The 17,053-nt window shown below is 41.7% G+C and overlaps 1 protein-coding gene across 1 annotated transcript; it reads left to right on the top strand.

Moving 5' to 3' along the window:
• Positions 1–416: 416 nt before the first annotated feature.
• LOC125725048 (kelch-like protein 10) lies at positions 417–14,511 on the top strand (the record flags this gene model as incomplete). The annotated part of the gene is made up of 9 exons (XM_049001596.1): positions 417–526; positions 1,056–1,542; positions 1,920–2,018; positions 9,130–9,278; positions 9,803–10,292; positions 10,656–11,267; positions 11,872–12,021; positions 12,649–12,976; positions 13,953–14,511. Coding segments are annotated over 9 exons (2,448 nt in total), but the record flags the coding sequence as incomplete, so codon positions are not given.
• Positions 14,512–17,053: the final 2,542 nt, after the last annotated feature.

Here is a 17,053-nt window from a genome sequence, read left to right on the forward strand (position 1 = left end):
ACGTAATATTAAATTATCTGAGATCAAATGCCTCATCTTGAATGAGTTAATGCCGGTGAAACTCATCTGGGATAAGTCGGTTTTTCAAAAGTAGCTGTGTTAGAAAACTTGATCGGCAAGTCTCTCATCGGCTTCCACATTTTGTTAAAAATAAAAAGCAGGGCGCATGACTATCTGGTCAATCAATTTCGAATCGCAAATATAGATGAATTAAAATAAAAAAAATCAGTATGTTAGGACACTGACACAAAAGCGCAGTGTTTGCGTTTTAGAACATATCGTCACTATGCTGATGTACACGTCCGTTGCTGGTCATTACATGATATAAAAAGGAGAAAGAGACGAGACATCCACATTTTTGAATAATGATGGCACACGACATGGAGCGAGTACTGATGTCCCCGGCGTTCGAAGTGTTCAACAAGCTTCGGCTGGCAGGACAGCTTTGTGACGTGGTCCTCATCGCAGACGGTGTTAAGTTCAACGCCCATAGAGTGATTCTGTGTGGCTGTAGCTCCTACTTCCAGTAAGTAGCTGTGACCCATATATGACGATGCCAAAACAGCAAGGAGTCAGTTTTTATCTCTCGTTAGCAATGATTTCTCCTTGGCAATAAGGCTCTACGATGACAGAACGTTTATATTAATATATATTATATTAAATTATGTTAATGTAGGTCAGTGCTGATCAGAAATATTTCTAAGTGTACCACCTTAACTTTTAACATATAATAATAATAATAATAACAACAATAATAATGGTATAGATATGAAAAGGGGACCATGTCAAACAGGCAAAACAAAGTATTCCGGGGCACTTGGCCACCAGCCCAAGTGAAAAATATTAAAGGGGGAGCTAATGTTGGAAAAATAAGAATTAAAGCCCCTGGTCCCTAGTTCTTAGATGCCTATTTGATCATCTGTAGCAGAGGGTCCTTATCTCTGGTTGATTTCCATATGGGGGTCCCTGGTTCAGAAGATTTAGAAAACCCCTTATTTAACTTTGCCTGCAAAACCCATATTTATTAGATGAGTCACTTCTGGATTGTGTTTCAGGGCTCTGTTCGCCAGTGGCTGGAGTGATTCAGGAAAGCGAGAGTACCAACTCCCAGGCATTTCCCCAGAAACACTGAGGCAGGTCATAGAGTACGCCTACACGTACTCTGTGGTCATCACAGCTGACAATGTGGAGAACCTCCTGGCAGCTGCTGATTATCTCAGTGTCCTGGGCATCGTGCAGCGCTGCTGTGATTTCCTGCATGAGCAGCTCTGCCTTCAGAACTGCATTGGCCTTTTAAAAACTGCCGATGGTTACGGCCTCAACGAGCTGCACCAGTCTGTTTTCAGCTTTATCCTTAAGAACTTCAAGGAGGTTGCCAGCATCTCAGAGGAGTTCATAGATCTGTCCCTGCAAGAACTTTGCGACATTATTGAGAAGGATGAGCTGAATGTGAAACAGGAAGATGCAGTGTTTGAGGCCATCCTCCAGTGGATCGAGCACGAGCCTGCCACCCGAGAGGCCCACATTTCAGTTCTGTTGCCCAAGGTGAGTATAGTTATACTATGTTCGCATTGACTTGTGTATATAACAATAGAATGCTCATTGAGTGAAGTCCTTATTACTGTAGCTAGAGACCGAACCTCCATTTCCATGTCCGATAAGTCTACAACCAAGGCTTCCAGGTATTACACCTGGGAGGAGAGTGTAACAAATAATGGAAAACAACACACTCAAATATCTTACATTAAACAAGTGTTAGCTGACACATCTGAGACTTTCTATGTAAATGGCTTCAGCTAAAGAAATTAAAATTTGCACTTACTGCTGTATTCTTAATGTTAGAAATTGCTCATCTCCAGAGATTCACAGAAAGCACAAAGGAACTCATGGAAATTCTCTCATTCTTGTTTCCTGTGTAGGTTCGCATGGCTCGTATGGATCCGGCGTACTTTATGAAGATCGTCAAAGCTAACGATCTGGTGAAGGCCAATGCGGCGTGCAGGCCAATTATCAGTGATGTATTGAAGATCATATATGATCTCGACGATAAAAGTCCACAATCTGACTTTGAAAGGCCACTGATCTGGCCGTCTGGTCGGGGTCTGGGCTGGTGCGCTTCTCGGCTGCTGCGGGGTCTGGGGTGGTCTTCTGGTCTCCTCGCCAGAGGACAAAAATGGGGTCCACATAGAGTATATATGGGGAGTGAGAGTATGTGTACAGCGTTCATTTCTGTGTATCTCTATGTTGGGTGAATGTGTAAATATTTGTTTATGTGTGCATGAGGGTGGGAACGTATGCTTGTATATGTGTGTGCCTGTTTGTCTATACACATGTGTCAGGTTGGGTCCTAGACTCCACCCGAAATAACATCTCGGGCTCTATTCCCCCCGCCACACTCCCTGCCGGTGGATGGGGCCCCCGGCCACTGGTGCGTTGGTGGTTCTCGATGTCCGGGGCTGGGTGCTCGGGTGGGTGCTGGCTCGCCCTCGGCGGTTGCCTGGCGGGATTTGGCCCTCCTGGCTCTGTCGGGCCCTTGCTGGGGGGTAGGGGGGCCCTTGGATCTCTGGGCCCAGGGCCTGGTTTGCCGTGGTGGGGCCGGCCGCCAGTGGAGCCTGCGGGCTCGCCGCCACGGCCCCCTGGGGCTCCTGCACGGTGGCTGCCGGATGGCCTCCCTCCGGAGCTCTCCTCTGCCCTTTTCTGGGTGAGGGGCTGCTATTCTCCCTGCGGTGGTCCTCCGGGGGCTCCCATGCCCTGGGGGGCCTCTGGCGGTCTGGGTTCCGGGCCTCCTCCGTGTCTGCTTCATGTCCTGAGGGATGGGGCTGTGGCTCCCCACACACACTAAAAGAAAAAGAAAGGCCACTGATCCGCCCACTCCTGCCCGCTGACATCTTATTGGCCATTGGTGGCTGGAATTTCCGCAAAACCAATTGGATTGAAGCCTATGACACCCGGGCCAACCACTGGGTCGATGTAACGGAGGGGCAGGAGACTCGCCAGTCCGCCCATGGCAGTGTGTACTTAAATGGCTTCGTGTATTGTTTTGGGGGTTTTGATGGCCACAATTGTACGCAGATTTGACCCCGTCGCACGGACATGGCAGCACATGGCACCGATGCACTGGTGCCACTGAAATGTTAGCGTGGCCGTAATTAATGGTTCCATCTATGTAATGGGTGGCCATTTACGCTTCTCGCCTCTAATCATAATCGAGTGATATGACCAAGAAGCCAACGAATGGACCATCATCCAGCCCATGAACGAGAAGCGACAGGATGCCAGTGCCACCACCCTGAATGGAAAGGTAGGTTAATAGGAGGGCGTCTGACTGTGGTTACCCTCATTTTCCCCTTGAAATTGATTATGTTACATACTCAGTAGCTCGCTTTGTCTTCAAATGCTTGATTTCAATCCATAATTGTTAAGTTCAGTAAACGTCAGTGTTTAGATAAAACATAAATGACCTTGCATTGTTGCTCTGCATTAGTGGCACATTGGGCAGTGCTGTGGTGTCCAGCTCTGTGTTTTTGCAATTTTGCCCACAGCCCAAGACTTGTGAGATACAATAACTGGTGTTAACATAGGAGCTTTACCCAATTCCAGTCCTGGAGGGTCAGAATCCTAAACAATTTGCAGATTTCCCTATTCAAACAAACCTAGTGAACTTAATTAGCTGATTAAGCTGCGGTTCACAAGGGAAATGATCACAACTAACTGTAAATTCCCTACCAATGCCCATATGCTTCCTGTGGTAGGTTCCAGGTTCACCACCACCCTGTACCGAATAAACTTTTATGGAAGATGGATGGATTAAACATCCATTAGCTAAATGTACATTTACGCTTTCTAGATCTCCATCTCCAATCATGTACAGCATAACACACATCACTTTTGAACCATTTTTCCTAGATATATATTTGTGGGGGTAGCAAGGGAGCTCAGACTAATTCCACTGCCGAGTGCTATGATCCACTCACGGGCGAATGGACCTTGATCACCCCAATGAGCACTCGCCGACATGGCCTTGGAGTAGCGGCATATCAGGGAAAGATCTATGTGGTGAGTGATTCCTTTCTTGTACTCTGAAACAAAGGAGTCAAATCTCAAGATTTATCTGAGACTCATATTTTTTGTCACTGCTGCTGTGTCACAGATTGTAATGCGCTTAAATCAAACAAAAGAATTCAGTGGATAAAATCACCTGCTGGGAAGGCCCATCTCAATACACATACTGTATGCTCCCTGCATATCAGGGTTATAAACGAATATTCTTGGGTAGTAAAGCTTAGATTTTTGATTACAGTTATATTCTGTAGTTCCACACATAATTGCTCTGGTTGTTGTTTTTTCCAGGGTCTGACTACAAGTATTATTTTTAGTGCTAATAAAAATAATAATAAAAGCAAAATATATGATTTTTTTTATATCTCATATCTTTTTTTGATGGATGACAGTTTTCACTGAATTGTACAGATTTTCTGTTGCCCAAATCCCCTTTTTTCACTGCAGTTATGTTGACATGTATGTTGAACACAAATTTGTTATAAGCTTGTGTCCTATATAGACAATGGGAGGTTCTGTGCAGCCTGCTATTATAGGGCGATAATTCCTTAAGAGTTCCTGACTTTGAGAAAGCTGATATTTACTTATCCGTTTGGTACCTGAGTGATCACTTACCATTGGTGTCTCCCAGGTGGGCGGTACCAACGGGGCTCATCCAGTGTGGAGTATGGAGGTTTATGACCCTGCAACTAACCAATGGCACGCTGCTCCTCCCATGACAAAACCAAGAAGCTACTTCGGCATCGCAGTGCTGGACGGCTTGCTGTTTGCAATGGGCGTCTGATGGGTTCAGAGTCACTGCCAAGGTGGAATGCTATGATGCAGAGAAAGGCAGCTGGTACCGTGCGCAGGACATGATTACGCCCAAGAGGAACTTCAGCTGCTGCACAGTGCCCCCCCGCATCGTACAGTATGCTGCACCTCGCCCACCTGCCCCCATCTGCCTGCCTGGTGGGTAACCAGGTTACGCATCTGCCGGTGTGGCTAGCAGCACTGGACTTAATCAACAGAAACAGTGGACACTAACAAGAATCAGAAACATTCACCAAAATAAGGAAAATGCCTCTTGAATAATGGACTGAGGGAACAGAACTTGGACCTTACAGTGGAGTCAGAGCATAGAGGTTAAGGCACTAGAACAGCTATCAAAATGCAATTATGGCAAGACAATTGCTTTCCTTTGTTATCGGATGCTGTAGCGGTTTGCTCCTGTTGGGTAACATGCCACTTGTTTGCATGCATTTGTTAATTGCCTTGTTCTCTCCAACCATTTCTCTGTCTTAGAGCATCTGCCAAATGAATAATACACAGAGCACAACTATAGCAGAGCTCAGCTGGGACCTCCTGCATGCTTTTACAGCAAGCAATGAGTGTGCTCTTCTAGAACGGATTTAATATCTGGCTACGGTTGTTGGGGACACATGTGTTAGATATGTGAAATGCTTTATTCATACAAATAAAGCCCTTATATTTGTATTTTTATCACATGTGGTATCATATTAATTTCATGAGTAGTATCTTCATAGAATTTGTGCCGTGTGTGTGGTGTTCTCCATATTAATTCATATCTCAATTAAACATTATAACCAAGATGCAGCCAAAGCCCCAAAAATAAATTCTGATTATCAGTCATTTAACAAAAACAATACAGAACAATGTTCTTCAACCTGATCCACAGGAACCCCCAGTCCGTCCACGTTTTTGCTCCTTGCCAGACAGCTGGTGCTGGGAGAGAGCAAAAACATGGACTGTCTGAGGGTCCACAAGAAACACTGATAAAACATAATATATATGCAGACCGAATGTCTATGGCACCCCCTAAAGGAGCATCATATCCGTAAAGAACTGGCTAAGGTTTCATGCCACAGGACCCTCCTGAGCATGAAAGCCAGCTTCTGCTTCTGGTTCCAGCACTTAGCCAATCTACTGACCCTTCATCACCGATTGCTGAGTTGGAAATATTCAGGTGGATCAGCTGACCTGCATGCTTGCATCCAATCAGAAGCAGCAAATTTCCCTCCATTTTCCCCTTCACCTTCTTTTTCTCTTATCAGCTTACAGTTATATTTCCTGTTGCTCATCTCAGTTTGTCCTAGTCAATTGATATTCTCTCATTTGTTAAGTGCTACTATTTATTGTCTTTCTGTGAGTTAAACTGAAGGTTACTTTCCCCTATAGACCGTCTCTTCCTGCTATCAGGCAATCAATCATAGGCCAGTGGGACAGGAGGGAGAGTTCTACCCTTTTTCACTCAGGGTGACTGGAATTTTCCAAACAAACGGGCAGTTTCAGAATCCCCCATTTGTTGCGGTCTCCAGAAAAGTGTTACATATGAACCATGTGGTACAGTCTGATTAGATGAAAGCATCCCACAGAGCTGTTTCTGATCTAAATGAACACATTCTGAATTATGACTCTTGTGCTTTGTTGATTTTAGAGTTTTCTGCCATCTGGAGTAGAAAAAAAACACACATTTATCTCAGAATTCTGACTTACTCAGTCAAAATTCTGATTTTTTTTCCCCTCACAATTCTTACTTTATTTCTCATTATTCTGAGTACGTCTCTAACAACCAGCAATTAGTCAGAGACATCACTTCTGCTCCAGCTTTAAGGGTTCAGTGAGATTTGCATACAGCAGCAGACAGGAGCGAAGGCTACAATGGCTGTATCTGCTCTGTCCAGGCATTTTATTATTTCCAATTGTGTGTGTGAATGGTAGCCTACATCGGAACTTGTAATTAATTATGCTGTAAATGTTAAGCTGGTTTGAAATGAAAATGGGCAATAGAACTTATCTCTTGCCTAATAAGTTGTGGTACAAGCATATCTAACGTTAATGCTTCGTGCATTAGACATATATAATATGATGTCTACCATTAATGTAATAACTGCCAATAATGTGCTAATTTTCCCCCTTAATGTAATAAAGGCTGATACAGTAATAACTTACCAATATCATACTAACATATTTGAATAAAAAAGGCATCACATTATTACATTATAGGCTTTATTACACAAAAAAAACTGTAAAATTGTTATGTTATTAGCAGTTATATTAACAGTAGTTTACAGTAGCTGCTATTAACAGCAGTGATTAGCTGATACAGACCCTAACAATCGTGACATCACACAATTTCTTTTGACTGCTTATGATTTTTTGCACACTATTGTACACACACACACAAACATATATATATATATATATATATATATATATATATATATATATATATATATATGTAGATATTTATATGGTTGATTGCCCACAAAACTCAACTGTGATTAATCAGCCTGTTCTCCAGACAAAAGAACAGTGAAAACCATTCTAACTTAACCTACAAGAAGCAATTCCTGAACACAAAGAAGAAGATGTGCTAGATGTCTTTATGGGGACTCTGCATTCAAGTCTATGGGCAAAACCCTAATCCCAACTATGAAAACGTTATCCCCTACCCGCCCGAACCCACACTCGTTGCTGTTGTAGTTCTCTCCTATCATTTATATTGTCACAATAAACTATATCCTAAGATATACAAGTAAAAAGTTTGTATATAGTATAGCATGAAAAATAATAAGAAGAAAACTCAGCCAGAGTGGAATTGTTTATATATATATATATATATATAAACACTCCTGCGCTCTTGCGTTGTGTACACCCAAAATGACGATTCCACCATACACTGCGGCTAGGCTATATCGAGTGTGATGTTAGCTGCAAAAGACGCAAGCTGATCCCAACTTCACTTTGCTACACGTCCATTGTAAAAGCAGGGCCACAAATAAAACACCACCTACCTCTCTGTGCTCAATTCAAACGGAAAATGTCGCCAAATCCATTCGCCATTTCACTATGTGCTGGCTAGTCATGGCGCGAGCATTAGCTGCGGACGCGAACAGCTTCAGCTTATCTTGCCACAATTCAGCTCGACTGTTTAAACTTCAGCCAAACACAACATTCTGTGTTAAGTGAGAATTCTAACGAGAAATAATAATTACTCACATCGTTCAATGGGTGCCCTCGGAATATCTGTCCTGCCGCTACTCCCATCCACTTCTAACTTAACTCGTCCATCTGTGTGGGGGTGCGCAAGAACGATGGGTGCCGCGAAACTGCAGGAAAACAAACTTAAAAACCTGCACGGAAATATATTAAACGTGGAGGAGTTAGTCGGCAAAAGTGAGGAATTACAAAAAATAAAATAAAAAAACGATTTCTCAAGAAAAGATCATAAAACAGGAAAATGGACAATAGCTCATGGAGTGATATTGCACACTGTACCTTGATTGTAACATAACTGCTCTATAATATATAATCGATTATATGCAATAGCGTTCAGGATTTGGGTGAAGTGTACTGTACACAGCACAATAATCATTGTGATAATTCCACACTTGCTGCAATACGTTTTCATGACTGTATTGGGGATATATGCGGTCCGAAAAATACGTCCGCCTTGTGCTAAATGTGGACCAAAACAGACGGACCGCCCAGCCCAGTTTTCAAGGAATAGTCTTGTTCCAAATAATTGCCACAACGGGCCGACCAGATTTAGCCCATAAAATAATGTCCTGTGGACATTTGTTGCTCAATGGCTTATGTCTAAGGTGGAAACTAGGGAATAAGATGCGAACTTAAACCTCGTTCCTGACAGACATGTAAAGGACCTTTTTTGTTTTTCATTTTTAGAAACGTAGCGGAGGAGAAAAAATATGAAAACATTTATTTATTTATTTTATTTCGGGAATTCGTGACTTGACTATTCTTACATAATACAAAACTTAAATTCTAAGATAAGCACGGTATACATTTTCCAAAAGTGATGTTAAAAACATTTCACTTGTTCTTCTTGTAAAGCTGATTGTGCGTAGAATATATCCACCCCCCCCCCCCCCCCAAATCAATTTCGAGTCTTAAATATAGATTTAAAAATAAACATTACGGTATCTTAGCAGAATGTGACGCAAAAGTGCGGTTTTTGCGTATTAGAACGTATCTACACGTCATTTCGAGTGGTATAAAAAGGAGAAAGAGACGAGACATCCACATTTTTGAATAATGATGGCACACGACATGGAGCGAGTACTGATGTCCCCGGCTTTCGAAGTGTTCAACAAGCTTCGGCTGGCAGGACAGCTTTGTGACGTGGTCCTCATCGCAGACGGTGTTAAATTCAACGCCCATAGAGTAATTCTGTGTGGCTGTAGCTCCTACTTCCAGTAAGTAGCTGTGACCCATATATGAAGATGCGAAAACAGCAAGGAGTCAGTTTTTATCTCTCGTTAGCAATAACTTCTCCTTGGCAATAAGGCTCTAGGATGACAGAAAGTTTATATTAATATACATTATATTAAATTATATTAATGTAGGTCTGTGCTGATGAGAAATATTTCTGATAAGTGTACCACCTTAACTTTTACCATATAATAATAATAATAATAATAACAATAATAATGGTATAGATATGAAAAGGGGACCATGTCAAACAGGCAAAACAAAGTATTCCGGGGCACTTGCCCACCAGCCCAAGTAAAATATATTAAAGGGGGAGCTACTGTTGGAAAAATAAGAATTAAAGCCACCTAGTTCTTAGATGCCTATGTGATCATCTGTAGCAGGGGTCCTTATCTCTGCTTAATTTCCATTTGGGGGTCCCTGGTTCAGAAGATTTAGAAAAGCCCTTATTTAACTTTGCCTGCAAAACCCATATTTATTAGATGAGTCACTTCTGGATTGTTTTCAGGGCTCTGTTCGCCAGTGACTGGAGTGATTCAGGAAAGCGGGAGTACCAACTCCCAGGCATTTCCCCAGAAACATTGAGGCAGGTCATCGAGTACGCCTACATGTACTCTGTGGTCATCACAGCTGACAATGTGGAGAACCTCCTGGTAGCTGCTGATTATCTCAGTGTCTTGGGCATCGTGCAGCGCTGCAGTGATTTCCTGCATGAGCAGCTCTGCCTCAACAACTGCATTGGCCTTCTTAAAATCGCCGATGTCTACTGCGTAAACGAGCTGCACCAGTCTGCATTCAACTTCATCTTGAAAAATTTCAAGGAGGTTGCCATCAGCTCAAACGAGTTCCCAGAACTAAGTCTTGAACAACTTTCTGACATCATAGAGCAGGATGAGCTTAATGTCAGAGAAGAGGATGTGGTGTTTGAGGCCATCCTCCGTTGGATCGAGCACGAGCCTGCCACCCGAGAGGCCCACATTTCAGTCCTATTGCCCAAGGTGAGTATAGTTATACTATGTTCTCATTGACTTGTGTATATAGCAATAGAATGCTCATTGAGTGAAGTCCTTATTACTGTAGCTAAAGACCGATTTCCATGTCCCATAAGTGTACAACCAAGGCTTCCAGGTATTACACCTGGGAGGAGAGTGTAACAAATAATGGAAAACAAAACACTCAGATGTCTTACATTAAACAAGTGTAGCTGACACATCTGAGACTTTCAAAGTAAATAGCTTCAGCTAAAGAAATTAAAATTTGCACTTACTGCTGTATCCTTAATGTTAGGAATTGCTCATCTCCAGAGATTCACAGAAAGCACTAAAGAACTCATGGGAATTCTCTCATTGTTTCCTGTGTAGATTCGGATGGCTCGTATGGATCCGGAGTACTTCATGAAAATCGTCAAAGCCAACGATCTAGTGAAGGGCAATGCGCCGTGCAGGCCAATTATCAGTGATGTACTGAAGATGATATATGATCTCGACGATGAAAGTCCACGATCTGACTTTGAAAGGCCACTGATTCGCCCGCGCCTACCCGCTGACATTTTATTGGCCATTGGTGGCTGGAATTTCCGCACAACCAATTGGACTGAAGCCTATGACACCCGGGCTGACCACTGGGTCGATATAACACAGGGGCAGGAGACTCGCCAGTCCGGCCATGGCAGTGTGTGTTTAAATGGCTTCGTGTATTGTTTTGGGGGTTATGATGGCCATAATTTCACCGATGCTGTGCGCAGATTTGACCCCGTCGCACGGACATGGCAGCACATGGCCCCGATGCACTGGCGCCGCTGTAGTGTCAGCGTGGCCGTAAGTAACGGCTTCATCTATGTGATGGGTGGCCGTTTAGGCGTGTCGCCTCTGAATATCGTAGAGCGATATGACCCAAATGCCAACGAGTGGACCATCATCCAGCCCATGAACGAGGAGCGACAGGATGCCAGTGCCACCACCCTGAATGGAAAGGTAGGTTAATAGGAGGGCGTCTGACTGTGGTTACCCTCATTTTCCCCTTGAAATTGATTATGTTACATACTCAGTAGCTCGCTTTGTCTTCAAATGGTTGATTTCAATCCATAATTGTTAATTCAGTAAACGTCAGTGTTTAGATAAAACATAAATGACCTTGCATTGTTGCTCTGCATTAGTGGCACATTGGGCAGTGCTGTGGTGTCCAGCTCTGTGTTTTTGCAATTTTGCCCACAGCCCAAGACTTGTGAGATACAATAACTGGTGTTAACGTAGGAGCTTTCCCCAATTCCAGTCCTGGAGGGTCAGAATCCTAAACAATTTGCAGATTTCCCTATTCAAACAAACCTAGTGAACTTAATTAGCTGATTAAGCTGCGGTTCACAAGGGAAATGATCACAACTAACTGTAAATTCCCTACCAATGCCCATGTGCTTCCTGTGGTAGGTTCCAGGTTCACCACCACCCTGTACTGAATAGACTTTTATGGAAGGTGGATGGATTAAACATCCATTAGCTAAATGTACATTTACGCTTTCTAGATCTCCATCTCCAATCATGTACAGCATAACACACATCACTTGTGAACCATCTTTCCTAGATATATATTTGTGGGGGTAGCAATGGAGCTCAGACCACTTCCACTGCGGAGTGCTATGATCCTCTCACGGGCGAATGGACCTTGATCGCTCCCATGCGCACTCGCCGACGTGGCCTTGGAGTTGCGGCATATCAGGGAAACATCTATGCGGTGAGTGATTCCTTTCTTGTACTCTGAAACAAAGGAGTCAAATCTCAAGATTTATCTGAGACTCATATTTTTTGTCACTGCTGCTGTGTCACAGATTGTAATGTGCTTAAAACAAACAAAAGAATTCAGTGGATAAAATGACCTGCTGGGAAGGCCCATCTCAGTACACATATGCTCCCTGCATATCTGGGTTTTAAACGAATACGCTTAGTAAAGCTTAGTAAAGCTTAGATTTTTGAGTATAGTTATATTCTGTAGTTCCAGACCATAATTGCTCTGTTGTTGTTTTTTTCAGTGTCTGACTACAAGTATTATTTTTAGTACTAATAAACATAATAATAAAAGCAAAATATATGAACATAAGAAGTCTTTTTTTGATGGTTGACAGTTTTCGCTGAATTGTACCGGTTTTCTGTTGCCCAAATCCCCTTTTTTCACTGCAGTTATGTTGACATGTATGTTGAACACAAATTAGTAATAAGCTTGTGTCCTATATACACAATGGGAGGTTCTGTGCAGCCTGCTATTATAGGGCGATAATTCCTTAAGAGTTCCTGACTTCGAGAAAGCTGATATTTACTTATCCGTTTGGTACCCGAGTGATCACTTACCATTGGTGTCTCGCAGGTGGGCGGTACCAACGGGGTTCATGCAGTGCGGAGTATGGAGGCTTATGACCCTGCAACTAACCAGTGGCACGCTGCGCCTCCCATGAGACAACAAAGGAGCTATTTCGGCATCGCAGTGGTGGACGGCTTGCTGTTTGTAATGGGAGGCTCCGATGGGTTCGAAGTCACTGCAAAGGTGGAATGTTATGATGCAGAGAAAGGCAGCTGGTACCGTGCGCAGGACATGATTACGCCTAAGAGGAACTTCAGCTGCTGCACAGTGCCTGCGCACCCCCGCTTCGTACAGTACGCTGCACCTCGCCCACCTGCCCCCATCTGCCTGCCTGGTGGGTAACTAGGTTATCATGTTTAACGTTAATGCTTCGTACATTAGACCTATATAATATGTGCCCTAGAGAGGTAAAGTGGGCTATCCCACAAAAACAAAGTTTTGAAAAAATGAGCTCCAAAGTGTGCCTATACCCTATAATTGATATACATCATAGGTAGCACAGATCTCAGTATATTTAAAAGATAGATAGACCCTCAATAATTAATATTGGACACTAAACTCATTTTTGACTGACATGTGGGATAGCCCACTTTACCTCTCAAGGGCACATATGATACCTACCGTTAATGTAATAACTGCCAATAATGTGCTAATTTTCCCCCTTAATGTAATAAAGGCTGATACAGTAATATCTTGCCAATACCATACTAACATATTTGAATCAAAAACGCACCACATTACTACATTATATACTTTATTACACAAAAAACGGGAAAATTGTTATGTTATTAGCAGTTATATTAACAGTAGTTTAGCTGCTACAGACAGCAGCTATTAGCTGCTATTAACAGCAGTGATTAGCTGCTACAAACCGTAACAATCGTGACATCACACAATTTCTTTTGACTGCTTATGATTTTTTGCACACTACTGTACACACACATATATATGTACATATATATGTATATGGTTGATTGCCCACAAAAATCAACTGTGATTAATCAGCCTGATCTCCAGACCAAAGAACTGTGAAAACCATTCTAACTTAACCTACAAGAAGCAATTCCTGAACACAAAGAAGATGTGCTACGGCCCTGCTACACGCACACACACACACACACACACACACACACACACACATATAAGGTATCTGTATCTTTGTGGGGACTCCATACTGAGTTCCAACCCGCAACACAATTAATCAGTGAGGAAATTCATAGTATTATCTCTTGTTATGTTATTTTTTAAAATTATTTATAATGTATTTAAAAGCCTATGGCAAACAGTAAGTTAATGAAATGAAATTACAGGTAACCACGTGCTCAACAAGTAGCTGGCAGGGAACAAGGGAAACGCTACAGACTGACAACAGGGGAGGACAAGAAAGACTGACAACACGTGGGACGAGATGACCAATGACACCTACTGGCCAAACAGGGAAGGGACACAGAATGGGACAGTTAAATAACATTGGCATTCCCTGAAGGGTTTGGCATTCCCTGAAGCCAAGCTGTTAATTATTGTACTCCACGCCACCTCTGGTGATTGAATTGCAATGTAATGATTATGTTGTTCTATAATCTTATTGAATAAGTGTTATAAGTTGTTAGAAGTTATTTTTGTATTCTTTTATACTTCATTTTTAACAGTGTGATTTTTGACCTGACAGCTTTGTTTGGCAGTAAAAAGCTTTAAGGGGGCAGTTTAATGGCTCTATACACAGCAATGTGTATAATGGCCAAAGTGTTCTTATTGAATATGCTTAGATTATTTTTGTATACATTTACATTTTTATTTTACAGACTTTATGTAAAGGCAACCAGCGCTTAAAAGTTTAACGTTTAAATAAATGTCTTATTTGGAGAACAATGGGTGGAAAAAATGTTATTTGTTGTCTGAAAACCAAAATACTTTTGAGAGCTTTGTACGATTTGTTAGCAGAATTACCTTATAGACCTGATACACTTTTGAATGCAATATAATTCTCCATGGCAGTAACCCAGCTGACTGGTGGAGCAAGTTCATTTTGTCTCTGCAAGACCTCAAAGTGAATTTGAAGATCATCGTCTCCACAAAGACTATGAAGATTTTCAGGAGATACATGGAATCCACAGTTTCTTCCATTAAACCTAGAGTGCAATCCAACAAAATGTTTCAATAACAAAATTTACATTTCAAAAACTGGCTTCTGGTTTGTCAGATGGGCAGTGTGCATTCCATAACTACTTGTAGTCATCTAGTTCTTTTTGCAGGACACCCAGAAAGCTGAATACTGTAGCAGCAAACATTTCTGTTGGTAACAGCCATTAAAGGGATTCCTCCGTCCAAAATTGCCCCCTAGTGGTGGAATATTGCAACGCAAATAATGGAGATTTCACTTCACTGTATTTTACAGCTAACGAAAATGTAATGTGTGTGTGTATACATTTTTTGTTTCATACATTTAAATGTACATTTTTTATATAACAAACATTACTTTATAGTTGTTTAAAAGGCGGAAACTTCAATGTACACGAAGTCACCAATAAATTACATCTATTTATCCAACATGTTATATAATATACATACTGTGTTTGAAAACTTTGAAAAGCTTTACGATTTCAGGACAGATCAGCCACTCTATTAGGAACATTACGCTTTTTCGTTGTGGGTGTTAGCTTTGCTGCTGCTATTAATACTAATAATACATTAGCACAAAAAAAGGCTGCATACGCCAAACTACGTCTTGCTTGTAGGTTAAAGACGTTTGACGTTCATTGCCGTGGGAAACTGCGGTTCTAGTGCTAAACCACTACCGAAAAGACTACAAAAGCTGCGTCGGTTAAAATAGAAGCGCCCCGTCAGGTTTTAAATAACTTTCTGTGTTGGCTATCGGTACGGGTCTGTATGGGACAGCTTCTGGATCCGGACCTGGACCGCGGTCTGCCTGTTACCTCTGGTCTAAGTTATTCACTGGCAAATCAGGGTGGGCTTTTCTCAAGAATATTAATTTATCTTCCCAAACCACCCAGCAAATTCGCCACCGGGGTGTCCAATGAGCTCCGTACAGGCCATTTGGAATGGTGGGCATCGTTGGTAGGTTGGTTCTTACTTGAATGTGTATTATTTACAATTGAGATAGTACTTAGTTATTGTCGGTTATTAGGTGTATAATGCTACGTAAGTGGTGATGAGTAAGTTGAATATTATTTGCTGTAAATTAGAAGTAAAAATTCTGAAGTTAAAAGGCATTGGACCATTAAAATACATTGGATACATGGAAATGATTTGTACATTAGACATTCAGTTGAAACCTGTAAGAGGAATTATTTTTTATATTGGAAATGAATATGCTTACCTGTACCTTTGAGAAAGAAAATGAGATCAGCTATAAAACAAAAAAATCAATTAAAGAAAATGCCAGAACATCTAACACATTTCCCTGCACCCGGTTTTCTATCGCTCTATCCTGCCTGACAGCGATAACAACACTATTTGAATTTAAATCAGCAAATACTTAAAAGCCAATGATTGGATCATTATTACGGCTCAGCTGCGTTATGCAGCACTAAAGTGAAGTCAGCTGAGTACCTGAATCTCCTGAATGGCCAGGTTATCCCATCAATGGAGTTTTCCTTCCCTAATGGGATTGGCGTATTCCAGGACGAAAATGCCAAGATTCATCGGGCTCAAACTGTCAGAGCGGTTCAGGGAGCACGAGGAATCATTTTCACATATGAATTGGCTACGACACAGTCTTGACCTTAACCGTATTGGAAGTCTTTGAGTACTTAAGAAGACATTACGGAGTGGTTTAACTCATGTACAGTATTTTACAAGAATGAAGAACATATATGACTAATGACACATACATTTAATATAGTTTGCGCATGAGTGTTAATATGCGTTATATATTGATATATAAAGCTTACAGTATATGACTTTGGTAAAAAAGCCAATTTGTCACCCTGTGCTGTGACTGTTCAAGGGCAATTCTAAGGGAAATTTAAGCTAAAATACAACTGCGAAACAAAGAAGTAATGATTTGAATTATGTTGCGATAAACACTGATATTGTTTTGTATGAAAAAATAAATCATGAAATATTTTGTCATATTACCCTGCCCTACCCTTGTCAACTCACTTCAAAAAATTCAAACCATCCCTGTTTTATAACCGGCTGTCTGCCTTTAAAAATCTCAAGGCTGTAAAACGTTTTTTTTTTTTCCCAACCTTAATATTCCATTATCTGATTTATGAATTGTGTTTATAAACTTTAGTCACAGCCTGATTGCTTGCTGATTGTATGATTTAATCGGAGTATTATGGATATTGTATTGTATTTCCTGCTGTCTCTTGTGAATGTGATTATTTTGTTTTTGTTCTATTCCACAGACGCTGTTGTACATCAAGGGGCCCAGGTGTCGGCTATA

Source organism: Brienomyrus brachyistius, unplaced genomic scaffold, assembly GCF_023856365.1.
Source record: "Brienomyrus brachyistius isolate T26 unplaced genomic scaffold, BBRACH_0.4 scaffold60, whole genome shotgun sequence".
NCBI classification, from domain to species: domain Eukaryota; kingdom Metazoa; phylum Chordata; class Actinopteri; order Osteoglossiformes; family Mormyridae; genus Brienomyrus; species Brienomyrus brachyistius.